The 16,274-nt window shown below is 40.0% G+C and overlaps 2 protein-coding genes across 4 annotated transcripts in view; one reads left to right on the forward strand and one right to left on the reverse strand.

Moving 5' to 3' along the window:
• The window catches only part of LOC124777982 (poly(A)-specific ribonuclease PARN-like), a 269,719-nt gene extending 261,425 nt beyond the window's left edge, over positions 1 to 8,294 (reverse strand). For both annotated transcript variants that reach the window (XM_047253551.1, XM_047253550.1), the window contains exon 1: positions 8,064 to 8,294. In XM_047253551.1, coding sequence (XP_047109507.1) covers positions 8,064 to 8,082 — 19 coding nt within the window. In that variant the 5' untranslated portion in view covers positions 8,083 to 8,294. The remainder of the gene's footprint in view (positions 1 to 8,063) is intronic.
• Positions 8,295 to 8,624: 330 nt separating this feature from the next.
• LOC124777981 (nuclear pore complex protein Nup85) overlaps positions 8,625 to 16,274 on the forward strand; it is a 135,201-nt gene continuing 127,551 nt past the window's right edge. The window contains exons 1-2 of one of the 2 annotated variants that reach the window (XM_047253548.1): positions 8,625 to 8,756; positions 8,832 to 8,928. In XM_047253548.1, coding sequence (XP_047109504.1) covers positions 8,736 to 8,756; positions 8,832 to 8,928 — 118 coding nt within the window. In that variant the 5' untranslated portion in view covers positions 8,625 to 8,735. Of the gene's footprint in view, positions 8,757 to 8,831; positions 8,933 to 16,274 lie in introns of both variants that reach the window. The other variant, XM_047253549.1, reaches the window with a different exon arrangement.

The raw sequence follows: 16,274 nt of genomic DNA on the forward strand, positions 1-16,274 counted from the left end.
TTCTGTAGCACCACATTTCGAAAGCTTCTATTCTCTTCTTGTCCAAACTATTTATCGTCCATGTTTCACTTCCATACATGGCTACACTCCATACAAATACTTTCAGAAATGACTTCCTGACACTTAAATCTATACTCGATGTTAACAAATTTCTCTTCTTCAGAAAAGCTTTCCTTGCCATTGCCAGTCTACATTTTATATCCTCTCTACTTCGACCATCATCAGTTATTTTGCTCCCCAAATAGCAAAACTCCTTTGCTACTTTAAGTGTCTCATTTCCTAATCTAATTCCCTCAGCATCACCCAACTTAATTCGACTACATTGAAGAATTTATAAAAACCTCATTTTAAACATTTAACCTGGAATACTCTCTCTCATCCATTCAGGAGACCAGAATAAACTCATGCCCCTTCATAGTATTAGATGGTATACAGTTCCAGTTTTGGACACAAACTGAAATCTTTTGTGTAGCAAATGATACTAAGGTCTGTCTAAAACAGCTTGTTGGTTGATATTTTACACTTTGAAACATAATTCCTTACGTCACAGAATGTTAAGAGCACAATATGCGCCACTGCTAATGCATCACAAAAAATGTCATTTCACTTGCACTTCTCAAGTAGTGTGGTGCACATGCTTAATCTACTATTGTGCATTGCCATCATCCACACCTAGTTCTACATCATACCCCACGAGCCACCTAATTGTGTGTGGTTGAGGGTACTCTTTGTACCGCTAACTGGACCCTCCAACCCTGTTCCACTAGTGAATATGCTGAGTGTTGATAAGGTTCTATATTGACTCCAATTTCTCGAATTTTCTCTTCATGGTCATTATGCGAGATGTATGTAGGGGAAAGTAACATGTTATCAGACTCTTCCCGGAAAGTGCTCTCTTGAAGTTTCAATAGAAATCTCTCCATTCTGCACAACGCCTCTCTTGTAACATCTGCCAATGGAGTTTGTTGAGCATCTCCGTAACACACTAGCGCCGACTCAACGATCCCGTGATGAAATGTGCTGCTCTTCGTTGGATGTTGTCTATTTCTTCTATCAATCCTATCTGGTAGGGATCCCAAAAAGGTACTCAAGAGCATGTCGAACAAGCTTATATGCCAAATCCTTTGTGGAAGAGTTACATTTCCTTAATATTCTTCTTATGAATCTGAGTCTGGCGTCTGCTTTTCCCACTATTTGTTTTATATGGTCATTCCACTTAAGGTTGCTCCGGATAGTTACCCCCTAGATATTTTATGGTAGATACTGTTTCCAGCAGTTTGTCATCAATAGCTATACACAAGTGGATTTCTTTTCCTATGTATGAGCAATATGTTACATTTACTTACATTCTGGGTCAACTGCTAGAACCTGCACCATTCATCAATTCTCTGGAGGTCATACTGCAAACTGTTACTATCTCCTGGCATTGCTACTTTGTTATGCACAAATGCATCACCTGTGAACAGCCTTAGAGAGCATCCGACACTTTCTACTACATCATTTATATATATTGTAAACAGTAACGGTCCTATTACACTTGCTTGGGGGACATCGGAAATTGTTTTTACACCTGTCTTTTTTGTTACGTTAAGAATGAGCTGCTGAGTTCTGTCTGTATGGAAGTCTTGAATCCTGTCGCAAATCTGCTCCAATACTCAATAAGCTCTTATTCTTTTCAGTAAATGGCAATGCAGAATGGTGTCAAATGCCTTCCTGAAGTCAAGGAACACAGCATCAACCTGAGCACCATTGTCACGGAGGAACACAGCAAGCTGCGTTTCTCAGGATCTTTGTTTGCGGAATCTATGTTGCTTTTTATAGGCGAGATTTTCCTTCTACAAGAACATCACAATTCTTAAGCAAAAAACTTGTCCCACAACTCTATCAGCGCACACTCCGCTGCAGTGTGAAGATCTCATTCTGAACTCTACAACAGTATAACGTCAACAATATAGGTCTATAATTGTGTGCATCTGTCCTACAGCACTTCTTAAAAATGGGAATGACCTGCGCTTTGGAATGACTTGCGCTTTCTTCCAGTCACTAAGTACCCTTCGGGTCTCAAGCGATCTATGATAAATTACTGCTAGAAGGGGAGCAAGTTCTTTCACATAATCTTTGTAGAATCTTACAGGTATCTCATCTTGTCCTGGTGCTTTTCCACAACTAAGTGATTGCAGTTGTTTTTCTATTCCACAACTTGTTATCTCAGTATCCGCCATTTGACATTCGCACAATGATCAAAAGGAGGAACCCCGGTGAAACAATTTTGGAAGACCAAATTCAGCATTTTGGCCTACTCTCTGTCACCTTCCATATCGGTGCCAGTATGGTCAGTGAGTGAATGAATAGATAATACTGATCCACTTACAGGTTCTATATATGACCAAAACCTCTTACAGTTGTTACTCAGATTGGTTGACAAAATTTTACTTGCAAAGTCATTGAACGTTTCTCTCTTTGCTCTCCATATGCTCATTTTCACTTCGTTCAGCTTTTGTTTTTTAGCTATGTTCTTCTCTTGGATCTGAGGAGAAGTTCTCTTTGTTTATGTAGCAATTTTCTAACATAGTTATTATATCACAGTGTGTATTTCCCATCCCTGAAGACCTTACTTGGAACATATTTGACTAGGGCATATTGCATAATTCCTTTGAATATTTTCCATTTATTTTCCACATCTTCGTCCTCATCACTGAATATCTGATGCTGACTGCTCAGATATTCTTAAGTTTGTATCTAGTCACTCTTGCTATGCAAAAATATCTCCCTACCTTCATTAACATTCTTTGTCAGATCTGTTGTCATAAATGTTATCACAGCCTACCACTGACACCTTCCTCTACGTAAACTGATTTGTTAAGTTCAGTTCTGTTTGTTGCCAGGAGGTCTAAGACATTTCCCTATGAGTTGGTTCTCTGACTATCTACTCAAAGTAACTTTTGGACAAGACATCCACAACAGTGTCACACGAATCCCTGTCTCTGGCACCAGTTGCAATAGCATGACACTTTCAATCAGTACCTGGCAATTTGCAGCCACCCCTATTACAAGGGCATGATCAAATAAATTACTAACAATATTCTGCATGTTCTGTCTGAAGCACTCTATGACTAGAGCTCCTGACTCAATAAGTCTATAAAAGCATCCAATCACCATTTTTGACTGATCTTTGATACTTAACTTCATCCAGATTAATTCACGGTCGGAATCCGTGATAACCTCATTAGATTTTATCGAATTCTTTACTGCAATAAAACACACCGCAACCACTGGCAACTAACCTATCCTTGTGATAAATATTCCAATCTGAACTTAGGATTTTGTTGTCATTAACACCCGGTTTCAAGCTACTTTCTGTTCTAATAGTATATGTGGTTTATAACCTTCAGTAGTGATACTAATTCTCAGCCTTTTCCTTGAATGCTCCTGAAGTTTATTAAAGAGAACCCTGCAATTCTGTACCCAATACGGAGGTTCAGAAATTCACATCTGAGTCACCTGAGCCTCTCTTTTAGAGCTTCCACTCTGCTCCAAACCAGACGTCTGTGATCAACCCTACAAATGATACTACAAATAGACAGCTTAGTCTGCACAAGTCATTTAATTGTTGCAGCGGGCAAAGAAGCATTATGCTCATGCAGGCAACCTGCTCTCAAACGAAGTCCAACCAACAGCCTAAATACATGGAGTTGCGGTGTCACAGGACAAAGTCAAATGACAAGCAATTTTAATCAGAGTGTAGGTCTGTTTTTGTGAGAATCCTACATGGCTTTATTGTTCAAAGGTGATCCAAAAATGCTATTTCTGTGAGTGTCCATTATGCTGGATGGATTATTGGTGACTCTGGATAACTCAAAAGCTCCATGAGGAATTGCTGCAAGACGGGGGGTCGAAAGAAGCGTCCGATCCAACGCGTCGGCTTTGACCCGTGACGTAAGGGTTTGGTTTGAGTGTGGCTGTCTCCAGTTCTGTTTTATCTTATTTTATTTACTTTTCTGATCTGTTCGTTCTATCTCGTGAGATTTTTTAAAATCTAAAAACACTTATTACTTATTTTAATTATCTGTTTCCTCGAATTTCTGTTTTAGTTTATTATATTTATCTTTCTGATCTGTTCGTTCTATCCCGTGAGATTTATTTATTTATTTTTTTTTTAAGACAAAAAACACTAATCAGCTACTGAAGCATCTTTATCTTCTATGGGTTGCAGGGGTTACGACCCCTGGGGAGGTGGGTGGGTATTCATGCACGGCTGTCTTCACTTACACGTTGTAGCTACGCAAGGCGTCTAAATTTGTTTATATTTAGTTTGCCCCCCACCCCAAACACCCCATTTCCCGCGCTTGTCCCGTTAGTGTCATTAGGCTTCTTGTGGAAAGTGTGTGTGTTTGTTTTTGTTTCCGCCATATTTGTGACGTCATGGGTCAAAGCAGGCGGGTGGGATCGGACGCTTCCGTATTTCCCAAGAGGGATAGAGATGGCTCACCAACCTTAGCTCAGGTACTGGCAATGGCAGGATCATGTAGACACATGGAGCCAGCCTTATCCCCTTGTGGTCAATCACGGGTGGGCCTACACACTGCCAAGATTGTTTAGACTACACCACAGAAGTTTCACTGGTAAGCTATACATACCCTCAATACAGTCCCAATCTCTCTCCATGCGATTTCTCAATTTTTGGAGTTTTGAGAAAGACATTCAAGGTTGTTGATTTGTATAATCATGGTTCTGTAGGCAACTGCAAACATTTTTCCATTAAGGCATTGACCATCTTGCCTCACAGTGCGACAAAAGTGTAACTACTTATGGTGATTAATTTTGAAGTAATGAACAGTGTTCTTATGTTTTCTCCATCTGTCTCGTTTTCATTTGAATGCCCCTTTTATAGACAAAGACCACAATCTGAACCAATCACTGCTACAACCATTGTAGAAGACTTGCAGCAACAATCCATAACCATATTCTACATGGTTTCTTAAGACATCAAAACAATTTTTAAGCTTCATCACCTGCGCTGCCGTGTTTAAGGGCAGCAACGTACCAAGTGTCTTTTTTTATTATGACCTTTGTGAGAATTTCTTTCCACATCCTATAACTCTTGTTGAAGATGTATTCCATTCAAGGTATTCATAGTTCTCTCACTGTACCGGTGAACCGCACACAAAATAATAATAGTTGATTGTTGCTTCCAACTACTTCAAAAATTCTTTGAGTCTGTCACCCATAGCAGTGCAAATGTCTGGCACCAAAAGGCATATCAGTGAGAGACATACTTTAGAGTGCATCAAAAGTTTGCATAAGAAGGTATCGTCTACCTGATTGTAACTGGTATTGCTATTACCAATTCTCGGACCAACCGTTCCTCAAAAATTGAAAGTACATGTAGAAGCTAAGCCAAAAGATTTCTCAAAATTTATAAAATCACAGAGAAAGTGGCATTTCACACTCATTAATCTGTTCATGACTTGCAAATGGTTATTATGCTAAATCCACTTTTGAAGCCTGCTTGTATATATAAAAATCCAAAATGTTCCGAATGATGTCGGTACAATTTTAATAAATATCTATAACATCAAGGAGAAGTTACAGACACCCCCCCCCCCCCCCCCATATCTTGAGCGCCTCTTTCTTGGGGGTTATCTGTCAACAATTTTACAAACTTCTTTTCTATTGCTTCACCTCAAACTTTAACCATTTCTACTGAAAAGCCCTCACCCCGGGCATGGATTTTGTTTCCTTGTAAATGGAATGGCTTTGTATGCCTCATCTGGCATCACTTTCAGAATGTTATTAGCCTCTTTTTCTTTGCATCTTATTCATCTCATGAACCGTGAAAAATTTAGAGAACTCTTCAAGTACCTGCACTGTTTTCTTTACATCTACATCCATCCTTCACAAGCTGTCATTGGTTTCTGGCAGAGATTACATTGTATACAAGTATCATGTTGCTCCTTTCTAACCCATTTGCATGTAGTAATCAGGAGTAAGAACAGTTGATATTCCACTGCATAACCCCGAACTGCTCCAGTTGTAAAATTGTTTCACAGGCATTGAGGGTTGCTGCACCTACCTGACTGCCATCTCTCTCCAAATTTGATAATGTATTCCATGCATATTTAAGAGTTTTCATTTATTCATGTACTATTATCTGTTTTGGTGTTGTGGGTGGTCAGATATTAGAATCTTCGTGAGATTAGTTAAGCTGCTACAGAGCTTTTAATTTTTGATTTTGGAGTGTAGAGAAAGTTAGCACAGTGTTGTACATCGATGTGAGGCTGGTAACCATTATTTACACTGACTGAACAAGAGTAATGATGCACAGAATTTTTTTTGAGTTCACCAACAAATGTTTCCAAGTAAATCTGCACATCAATCTGTCACATAATAATTTATCTGTAGCATTCCACATCATTAAGAGTGTTCAGATTCTGTCCCAGCAATGCATCAGATTTCATGCAATACTGTGGAAGGTCTGAAGCACAGACAAAAAGAATTTTTGCAATGGAGGAAAGCCACAAGAGGGACATTCAAAAAAAAGACCAAACTTTTGAAACAGCACCTTAACTGGCAAGGGAGCACACTGTGGCTACTAAGAATACATAGCAGTAAGCTTGGACAACAAACTTCCGTTAGCTTTTTTTCGCTGTGACTGCTACTTGCATGGTCAACAGAATCACATACATACAACAAAATGGAATCTACTTTTAGCACCCTAAGAAAGTGAAACAATGTTGTGTGTGTGTAGTTCAACATTGTACACATTTTGAGTTTTACGTCTTTGTTAAAAGATAAAAAGAAAACTCACAATGAAATAAAATCTTTCAAATGTCCTCATCACTGTGACAAATGGAAGCAGTCACCAACACTGTATTTCACTACTGCTTGGGCCAGCTTTCTTCAACTGGAATAGGTGTCCACTATGAGACAGAGAATGGACAGTACATGTTATTTACCAGAATAACTGTTTTCACATATTGGTTACCCAATAACTGAACAGATAAGTTGGTGTATTGATCTTAATTTGATAATAAAAAGACAGTAAACTGTAGCACTGGTGCAAGACTGATCTGCAATGTAGCCCGATGTCTATTTCAGAGGAGAAGTTAGTAACTTGGCTGTGACTGGTTGTGACCAACCCAGTGAACAAGAAATACATGTTTTGGTAGCAGATGGAACTGTATAACATAACATGAAGTCTTTGCTTGATCCACATTTATTGCACTTTTCGTTATATACCGAATTTTCAGTTAAATTCAGGAACGCTGTATTACCTAACATACAAAAAACTGGCGACTATTTTGGAACGTATTGAGACGCCTACATATATCGTACACCATCTATCCAAAAGGATAGGTGGGTGGGGGCATTACTACACAGCTCTTTGTCAACATTTGAAGCGTAATAGTCCAACTAATTATTTCGTACATTATGGACTGCGATGAGATGTATGCGAGCGCTAACTAATCACTTTGCCGCGTAAGTCGTGTTACTACTTACCAAAGTAATAATGTCAGTATGAAGCTGAGACATGGGGTCTTTTTAACAATACATGCAAGAGTAAAGCACGTGCATCAAGCTGTTTTTACTTTACGACATGGAAAACATAATTACTAGTTAATTATCCGTGCAAGACTACTACAAGCTGCACAGGCGTTCCCCAACTATTTTAAGCCTATAATAAATTAACAGATGTTGTGGCACCACTACTATGCTTCATTAGCACAATCAGAATCTGCATCTGACGATACACTACCAAGTTCCTACATAAGCAACGTAGTACAATTGGAGTTGTTTTTTTAATTATTCTGATTACAGCTGCCCGCGTATTGCGTCATGATCTAATAAGCGTATATAAATCGATTGAGAACTAATGCGAATGATTATACCTTTACAACATTTAAATTTTCTAGTGTTTAATTTCCCTTCCTTTATGCGTAATTCAGAAGGATTGGCAGGCGAGTGGAGTCGTGGACCAAAAATACATCTTTTCGGTTTTGCTGCGGAGCAACAAATTTAATCAACACCAATCAATTCAGTTTTTGCAAAGCTAACAAACTTACTTTTCTTGGTGACTTCCATTGTTGATAGTGCTAAACAGGAGTCCCCTCTTCCCTACTTCAGCTCGAGTAACAAGAAAATTGTTTCAAATCTATTCAATGATGAAAAGTATCTCTTTCATTGATGGCTGTCATTGCTTGTCACTCATGGGTGGTGTACGGTATTTTCCCCGTCTGTAGCGTAGTTGCATTCGCGGCACAGTTGTTTACCAATATCTCAAAGTCTATAGCATAAAACAAGCCGGTACTTCACATGTGCCACTTTTCAATTAGTGTATCGATAATCACAGATAACATAGAGCCACGATTTTCCGCAACGGGGAAACAGAGAATGAGCAATATAATAAATTAATATCACTCTAAATGAATACCTTTACTTCAGATTCATGTTTCGGAAATTGGTTTTTGCAGTTGTAACTTCATTAATACTTCACGCTCCAACATTTCTGATAAATGCAGTGTGTTTTCCGACATCAAGAAAAATCTACGGTCCACAGAATGTTATTTAACTACTGGTAATAGTTCTGCACGTGTTCATAAATTACATTCGAACTTCGTTTTACTCTACCGACACCGATTATCTCACATTGATCGATATCAAGTCGTAACAGACGAGTGGTTAGTCTTGATTAGTCCGCCCTTGTATGCGCGAAATGTGAATCGCTAGGCGTCGGAATGGAGGGCGTGAAGACTTTAGTGAGTGGAGTGTCACATTTTGAGTGTTTATTTGGTTTCCGCTAGTGCACTAATTGAAACATTTCTATTCAACAGGCAATTCCGGACTCACTCTGCGAAGAACTGGGCGTAGCAGCAAAATTATTGCCTGGCGACAAAATCGCAGCTTTCTCCTTTAACCTGCAGGATGACAGTAAGTAATGTGTTTTCAGTTTAGCCTAGTCGCTTTTCTAATCTAGTTTGTATGCGTGGAGTTGTCCCTTTCGAAACGCACAGAGTGAACGAGAAGACAGCTCCTAATTACAGGCATGTGACAAAGTAAAAACTTACAATTTTAAATAGTAATAGAGCAATCTCAAAATGAGTTTTACATCCTGGTTGCTATAAAGTTGAATTACTTTCTAGCTTATCTACTACCTATGATTGAAAGAATTTTTGAGGGAAATTTTGTCAACTTGCCACTAAATGGCGCAGTAAGTATGTTTAATATGCATCCACAAAAAAATCTTTGTTCTCCCAGTCGTCTTAGCTGTGTGGTAGTCCAGGCCCTATATATCAGCTTCATATTCCATGGGTCATTTGTAAGATTAACAATAATGATGTGGTAAGAGTCATTTTACATTCACATTACAAATTCATATGTTAATATAGCTTCTTGGTGACCATTTAAAAGCATCTTTCTCCTTTTTTAAAAAAAATACATATGTTAATAATTTCTACTCCACATTTTACATACTTTTTGCAAATATTTTGGAGAGGGTGATCGTGTTGTGGTAGTTGGTAAAGCAGGAAAGAGTATTGACAGGAACCAGAGCTACAGAATTGAGTATCCTGGTAGTTCTGACTGTGTAAATAAAGATTCTGCAACAAGTTGCACAAACATTGAGTTTTTTCCTGCTTTGAGGCATTATCGTCAGCCCCTGTCAAACAGTTCCATGAGTTGGATTAACATTGAGTTAGATCAGTTGTTTCTGTCAGGTGATGGGTCGAACTTAGATCTGGTTTCTGTTGTCATTGTTGACAAGAGAGGTTGGCCCCTATCACTACAGGAATGTGAATGGGATATTGGGCAACTAGCTGGGTTTATAGCAGAATCTGTTTGGGGGGGGGGGGGAATACTGACATTCATGGGTGTATCCCCGATGTCATTGTTGTGATGGTGGCACCTTGTTTTAGCGTTAACTCAGATTTCAAGTTATACATTTAGAAAATTTATAGTAGTAGGCCAAAATATAACTGAATTTTTTTTATCCCCCCGTCCTCGACTAAAATGTGTGAAGATTAAGACGACGTTAAAATTAACACATCAAAATCTTAGAAGGTTAATAATTAGATAAATGGACTTCTGATTTGTGTATAGGAACTGCAACTTGCATATCATATAGATGTAACGTTTGTTTCTGAAATTCATTTTACAACAAATGCATGTAAGGTGAATATAGATGGATATAACTGGGGTTTGGATTTTAATGACCTAAAAACAGTGAAATGTGCAAGGATATATGGCCTCCAATATATGTAGATATGACTGTCTCTAAATTTATTTAAAAATATTCTTGTCAATTTCTTTATATTCCGTGTAATAAAAATCTCACCTGTAAACAAACTGTGAGTGCAGTGTGGTTTCAGTTGCCTGAGACTGCAGTTTTTTCTGTGTCTGTTTGTGTGTGTTTGTTATACTTCATACTCAGTACCTGCTTCCGCACAAAAAGGAAAATCATTCCTACACATTTCACACACTTGCTCCTGTTTCACATCCACAAAAAATGTAAAGATGAATGATAACAAAATCAATACATAAGTAAAACAATCTTCCAAAAAGGCCTGCCTTGATCTCGAACCAGTTACCCTTCAAATAGATCAACAACTATTGTCATGGCAACACCACTACATACACAGGTCCCTGGTTCAAGAAGCCAGGACTCTAGTCAACTTGATAATTCCATTGCACACAACACCTTATGTAGTCTGCATTTAAACGAAACCCCTGCAAAAACCTTATGGTCGTCATGATATCATCACCCACTGCAACCCAAAGTGAATAACTATTATATTTTTCTGCCATATCCATTGCTAAAAAAAAAGCAAAAAACTATATTTCATTTTGGCCCATAGAAAAGGCACTTATCATACCTAACGCAAACAAGAATGCATAAACCTCTGAAACAATAAATCAAATAACTTGCTGGCAACACAACACATTCTTCACTTCACATAGTGGTTACACAAAGTCAAATGATCAAATACCACACGTACCAAAAACAACTTCAAACATGAACACCTGCCAATAAGATTGCCCCCACCAAATACTTAGCTCACCATCTACAAACATGACCAAACTCATAAAACTGTGCCACAATAATGTCACACAACACGTACACCACTGGTCAAAGGGCCATTCTGTGCCAAGTGGTCTAATATCGAGAAATGTTCCCACATGACCATAGTGGATTTTGATGAAATTTTGTATGAACATTCACACATGTTCTCAATGAGCACTGGTAAAGCTTCAGTTTCAGAAATTCAATACTTGCACAGATATAGTCACTTGTTTGAAACCATAGCACAGCTTCCACTAGTGCGTCCTTGAATTTTCAACAACTTTGAGATGAGATGTCTCTGTAAGTATTTGCATGAAAGAAACAAAACTTGGCCATCTTATACAACTTTTCGAGCTCTTTAAAGTAAAATGTTAAGAAAAGGGTTTCTGAGCAATTTTCATATAGATAATTTGAAGCAAAGTTGGGTGAAAAAATAGCATGTCTTAAAAAAAATGCGAACTTTAGTTTTTTGTATCTCCAAAAGTAATTGTGGGATGTACATGAAACATTGCACACCATAACTCACCACCACAAGGTCTTCGAATATAAAATTTCATTCTCCTATTGCTTTCCATTATTTCACAAATCTAGGGTGAAGTTTACGAGTTTTCAAAAAGTGCTAAAAATGGGTATTTTTAGTCAAATTTTTCAGAAAAGTGTTTTCTCCAAACTCTTCTAAACTACGGTCATTAGAAAGAGCATATTCTAAACTATCTGGAAAAGTGGATTTGGTTTTGCAATGCAAGCATATAGGGCCTTAAAAAGTAGCATCATCAAAGAGGTGCACTGGAAGTTTGAACACATTTTTCTGGCACTCAAATTATACCTGAAATTTTTAATTTTGCCAAAATGTTAAGCTTATGCTTAGCAGAGCTGGTATACGTGAAAATTATAAGGAGATTCTCAGCAAGGCAGTTTGCAGTTTGAACTCTAAACAGTGCATGCTACATCGCTGTGAAAGGTGTCCTGGGCCCAAAGCTATAGCATCTGAAATTGCCAGCTATTTCCTAGATCATGAGCCACAGGAAGTTATTGTGTTTAAGCCATGGATACATACCGATCGGGCCACACTGGACACGAAGCAAATGGTAGTGGATGAATTTATTGAAGATGTAAAAAATAAAATATGGAGTCTGTCATGCCATCATTACATTGCCAAGCATCAAAGCTTGCGTCTTAAAGGCCTTAAATGTCATCTGGCCGGCAATACACCATTCCTCTTGATATTTATCAGAAAATTAATGTAACATATCAAAAATTGAAATAGGTTAGAGGAAACAATCTAAGGAACCCGAGAGTACTTTCTAATTTTACAAAGCGCACTTAAATAATTTTACTATCAGGCTTGGGAACCTGTGTAAAGAAACACTTATCAGGCTTGGGATCATGTGGTAAAGAAACCCATCCGTGGCTGTTGTTGCTAAGCTATCGAGCGTGGCCTCTATGGCAATGGGAATGCTGGTTTTCTCAGGTGAAATTGAAACCAACAGTGCTTAAGCCACCATAGCAACTCATTTATACACTTCTTTTCCATCAGTAAGCTGGTGTTGTTAATTAAACAGACAACTATTTGTGTGTGTGTGTGTGTGTGTGTGTGTGTGTGTGTGTGTGTGTGTGTGTGTGTGTGTGTGAGTGAGTGAGTGAGTGAGGGGGGGGGGGGCAACAATTAAGAAATAACATTGTTCCTATTTTTATTCTTTTGCTATTCGGACTTAAGCTAGGTCCTATTCATCAGGACTTCTTATTTCACTTATCCCAGACATTAATAAACATGTATAAGGCAAAATAAAAGATTTAAGGTATAATTTGAGTGCCAGAAAAATGTGTTCAAACTTCCAGTGCACCTCTTTGATGATGCTACTTTTTAGGGCCTTATATGCTTGCATTGCAAAACCAAATCCACTTTTCTAGATAGTTTAGAATATGCTCTTTCTAATGACCATAGTTTAGAAGAGTTTGGAGAAAACACTTTTCTGAAAAATTTGACTAAAAATACCTATTTTAGCACTTTTTGAAAAATCGTCAACTTTACCCTAGTTTTGTGAAATAATGGAAAGCAATAGGAGAATGAAATTTTATATTCTAATACCTTGTGTTGGTGAGTTATGATGTGCAATGTTTCATGTACATCCCACAATTACTTTTGGAGACACAAAAAACTAAAGTTTGCATTTTTTTTAAAACAGCTATTTTTTCACCCAACTTTACTTCAAATTATCTATATGAAAATTGCTCAGAAATCCTTTTCTTAATATTTTACTTTAAAGAGCTCTAAAAGTTGTATAAGATGGCCAAGTTTTGTTTCTTTCATCTCAAAGTTGCTGAAAATTCAAGGACGCACTATAGAAAGCTGTGCTATGGTCTTAAACAAGTGACTGTCTCTCCGAAAGTATTGAATTTCTGAAACTGAAACTTTACCAGTGTTCATTGAGAACATGTGTGAATGTTCATAGAAAATTTCATCAAAATCCATGAGGGTCATGTGGGAGCCTCTAGACCACTTGGCATGGAATGACCCCAAAGCAGACAGGTGGAATCAGATGCTTCCCTTGAGCCCGTATTTCGAAGCGGTTAGGTCACTGCAGGCCAGATGCGATTCATTATCTTCAGATGTTGTGGCATCCCAGAAGGATTGAACGGGAAGGAAGAGGGATAAAGAAAAACCGTGGGTCAGGGGAGACTTAGCAGGTGAGATGGAAAAGAAAAACAGATTGTTGGGGACTGCATTGGAAGATACTTGAAAACCTGAGAGCTTAAAGGTGGAAGATAGGGTAATATGCAAGACAGAGATTACTGCTTAAACGTCGCACAAGAGTTAATAAGAGGGAAAAGCTGAGTGCCTTGAACGTAACAGAAATGGGAGGGGGGGGGGCAGTGAAATATAGATAGGTAAGACAATGAAACATGTAGAAAACTATAATAGATTGAAGAAAAGAATTGTTACTGTGAACAAATGCTGAGACAGAAGAAATTACCATAAATTAAGGCCAGGGGGATGACGAACCAAGAACATGTTGTAGCACTTGTTACTTCTTGCGGAGTTCTGAGGAACTGGTGTCGGGAGGGAAGACTACAGATCTGGATAACGCCGTAATCTCTCTTGCATATTACCCTTCCTTCCACCGTTAAGCTCTCAGGTCTTCAAATCTTGCCCAATGCCGGCCCCAACAATCAGTCTTCCCTTCTCATCCCGTCCGATAAGTCTCCACTAACCCCGCGGTTCTGGGTGACTTTCCTGAAATCTACTCCTTTTCCCAGTCCTTTTCCTTCACCCCTCTTCCTCCCCTTCAACCTTTCTGCCTGAAGGGAGAGACACAGGCTCCAAAAGCTTGCCTGAGTATAACTTTCTATTATGTGTGTGTTCTGCCACTGCTGGTGAGTAGTTTTTTTTATCTATCCAGTTAAATTAATTTGTTAAAAATTGTTTTTGTTGTAATATTAATATACAGTATCAGGTACAAAATAAAATAAAAAATGCAGAACAACATGCCTCAACAGACAGGTTATTGCATATGTCTTAACATAGCAGTAAGAGTACTCTTTCTCATAAAATGGCAGGTTCGTCACAGACTAGAAGACTGATGCATCAGCTTGTCAAAATTAAGGCAGCTATATATGCAGTTATTCATCACATACACTCCTGGAAATTGAAATAAGAACACCGTAAATTCATTGTCCCAGGAAGGGGAAACTTTATTGACACATTCCTGGGGTCAGATACATCACATGATCACACTGACAGAACCTCAGGCACATAGACACAGGCAACAGAGCATGCACAATGTCGGCACTAGTACAGTGTATATCCACCTTTCGCAGCAATGCAGGCTGCTATTCTCCCATGGAGACGATCGTAGAGATGCTGGATGTAGTCCTGTGGAACGGCTTGCCATGCCATTTCCACCTGGCGCCTCAGTTGGACCAGCGTTCGTGCTGGACGTGCAGACCGCGTGAGACGACGCTTCATCCAGTCCCAAACATGCTCAATGGGGGACAGATCCGGAGATCTTGCTGGCCAGGGTAGTTGACTTACACCTTCTAGAGCACGTTGGGTGGCACGGGATACATGCGGACGTGCATTGTCCTGTTGGAACAGCAAGTTCCCTTGCCAGTCTAGGAATGGTAGAACGATGGGTTCGATGACGGTTTGGATGTACCGTGCACTATTCAGTGTCCCCTCGACGATCACCAGTGGTGTACGGCCAGTGTAGGAGATCGCTCCCCACACCATGATGCCGGGTGTTGGCCCTGTGTGCCTCAGTCGTATGCAGTCCTGATTGTGGCGCTCACCTGCACGGCGCCAAACACGCATACGACCATCATTGGCACCAAGGCAGAAGCGACTCTCATCGCTGAAGACGACACGCCTCCATTCGTCCCTCCATTCACGCCTGTCGCGACACCACTGGAGGCGGGCTGCACGATGTTGGGGCGTGAGCGGAAGACGGCCTAACGGTGTGCGGGACCGTAGCCCAGCTTCATGGAGACAGTTGCGAATGGTCCTCGCTGATACCCCAGGAGCAACAGTGTCCCTAATTTGCTGGGAAGTGGCGGTGCGGTCCCCTACGGCACTGCGTAGGATCGTACGGTCTTGGCGTGCATCCGTGCGTCACTGCGGTCCGGTCCCAGGTCGACGGGCACGTGCACCTTCCGCCGACCACTGGCGACAACATCGATGTACTGTGGAGACCTCACGCCCCACGTGTTGAGCAATTCGGCGGTACGTCCACCCGGCCTCCCGCATGCCCACTATATGCCCTCGCTCAAAGTCCGTCAACTGCACATACGGTTCACGTCCACGCTGTCGCGGCATGCTACCAGTGTTAAAGACTGCGATGGAGCTCCGTATGCCACGGCAAACTGGCTGACACTGACGGCGGCGGTGCACAAATGCTGCGCAGCTAGCGCCATTCGACGGCCAACACCGCGGTTCCTGGTGTGTCCGCTGTGCCGTGCGTGTGATCATTGATTGTACAGCCCTCTCGCAGTGTCCGGAGCAAGTATGGTGGGTCTGACACACCGGTGTCAATGTGTTCTTTTTTCCATTTCCAGGAGTGTACATCTGTCTTATGCCACTCTCAACAGTACACATCATTGCAGCCAGGGAGCCAACAGACTGGCAGGTGGTGACCAGTAAAGGATAGGCGTTGACAATTTGACCAATAGGTGTCACCAGTGTACCATGTATTTTTTTTCTTAAAATCGTTTATGTGATTAC

Source organism: Schistocerca piceifrons, chromosome 2, assembly GCF_021461385.2.
Source record: "Schistocerca piceifrons isolate TAMUIC-IGC-003096 chromosome 2, iqSchPice1.1, whole genome shotgun sequence".
Classification (NCBI taxonomy): Eukaryota; Metazoa; Arthropoda; class Insecta; order Orthoptera; family Acrididae; genus Schistocerca; species Schistocerca piceifrons.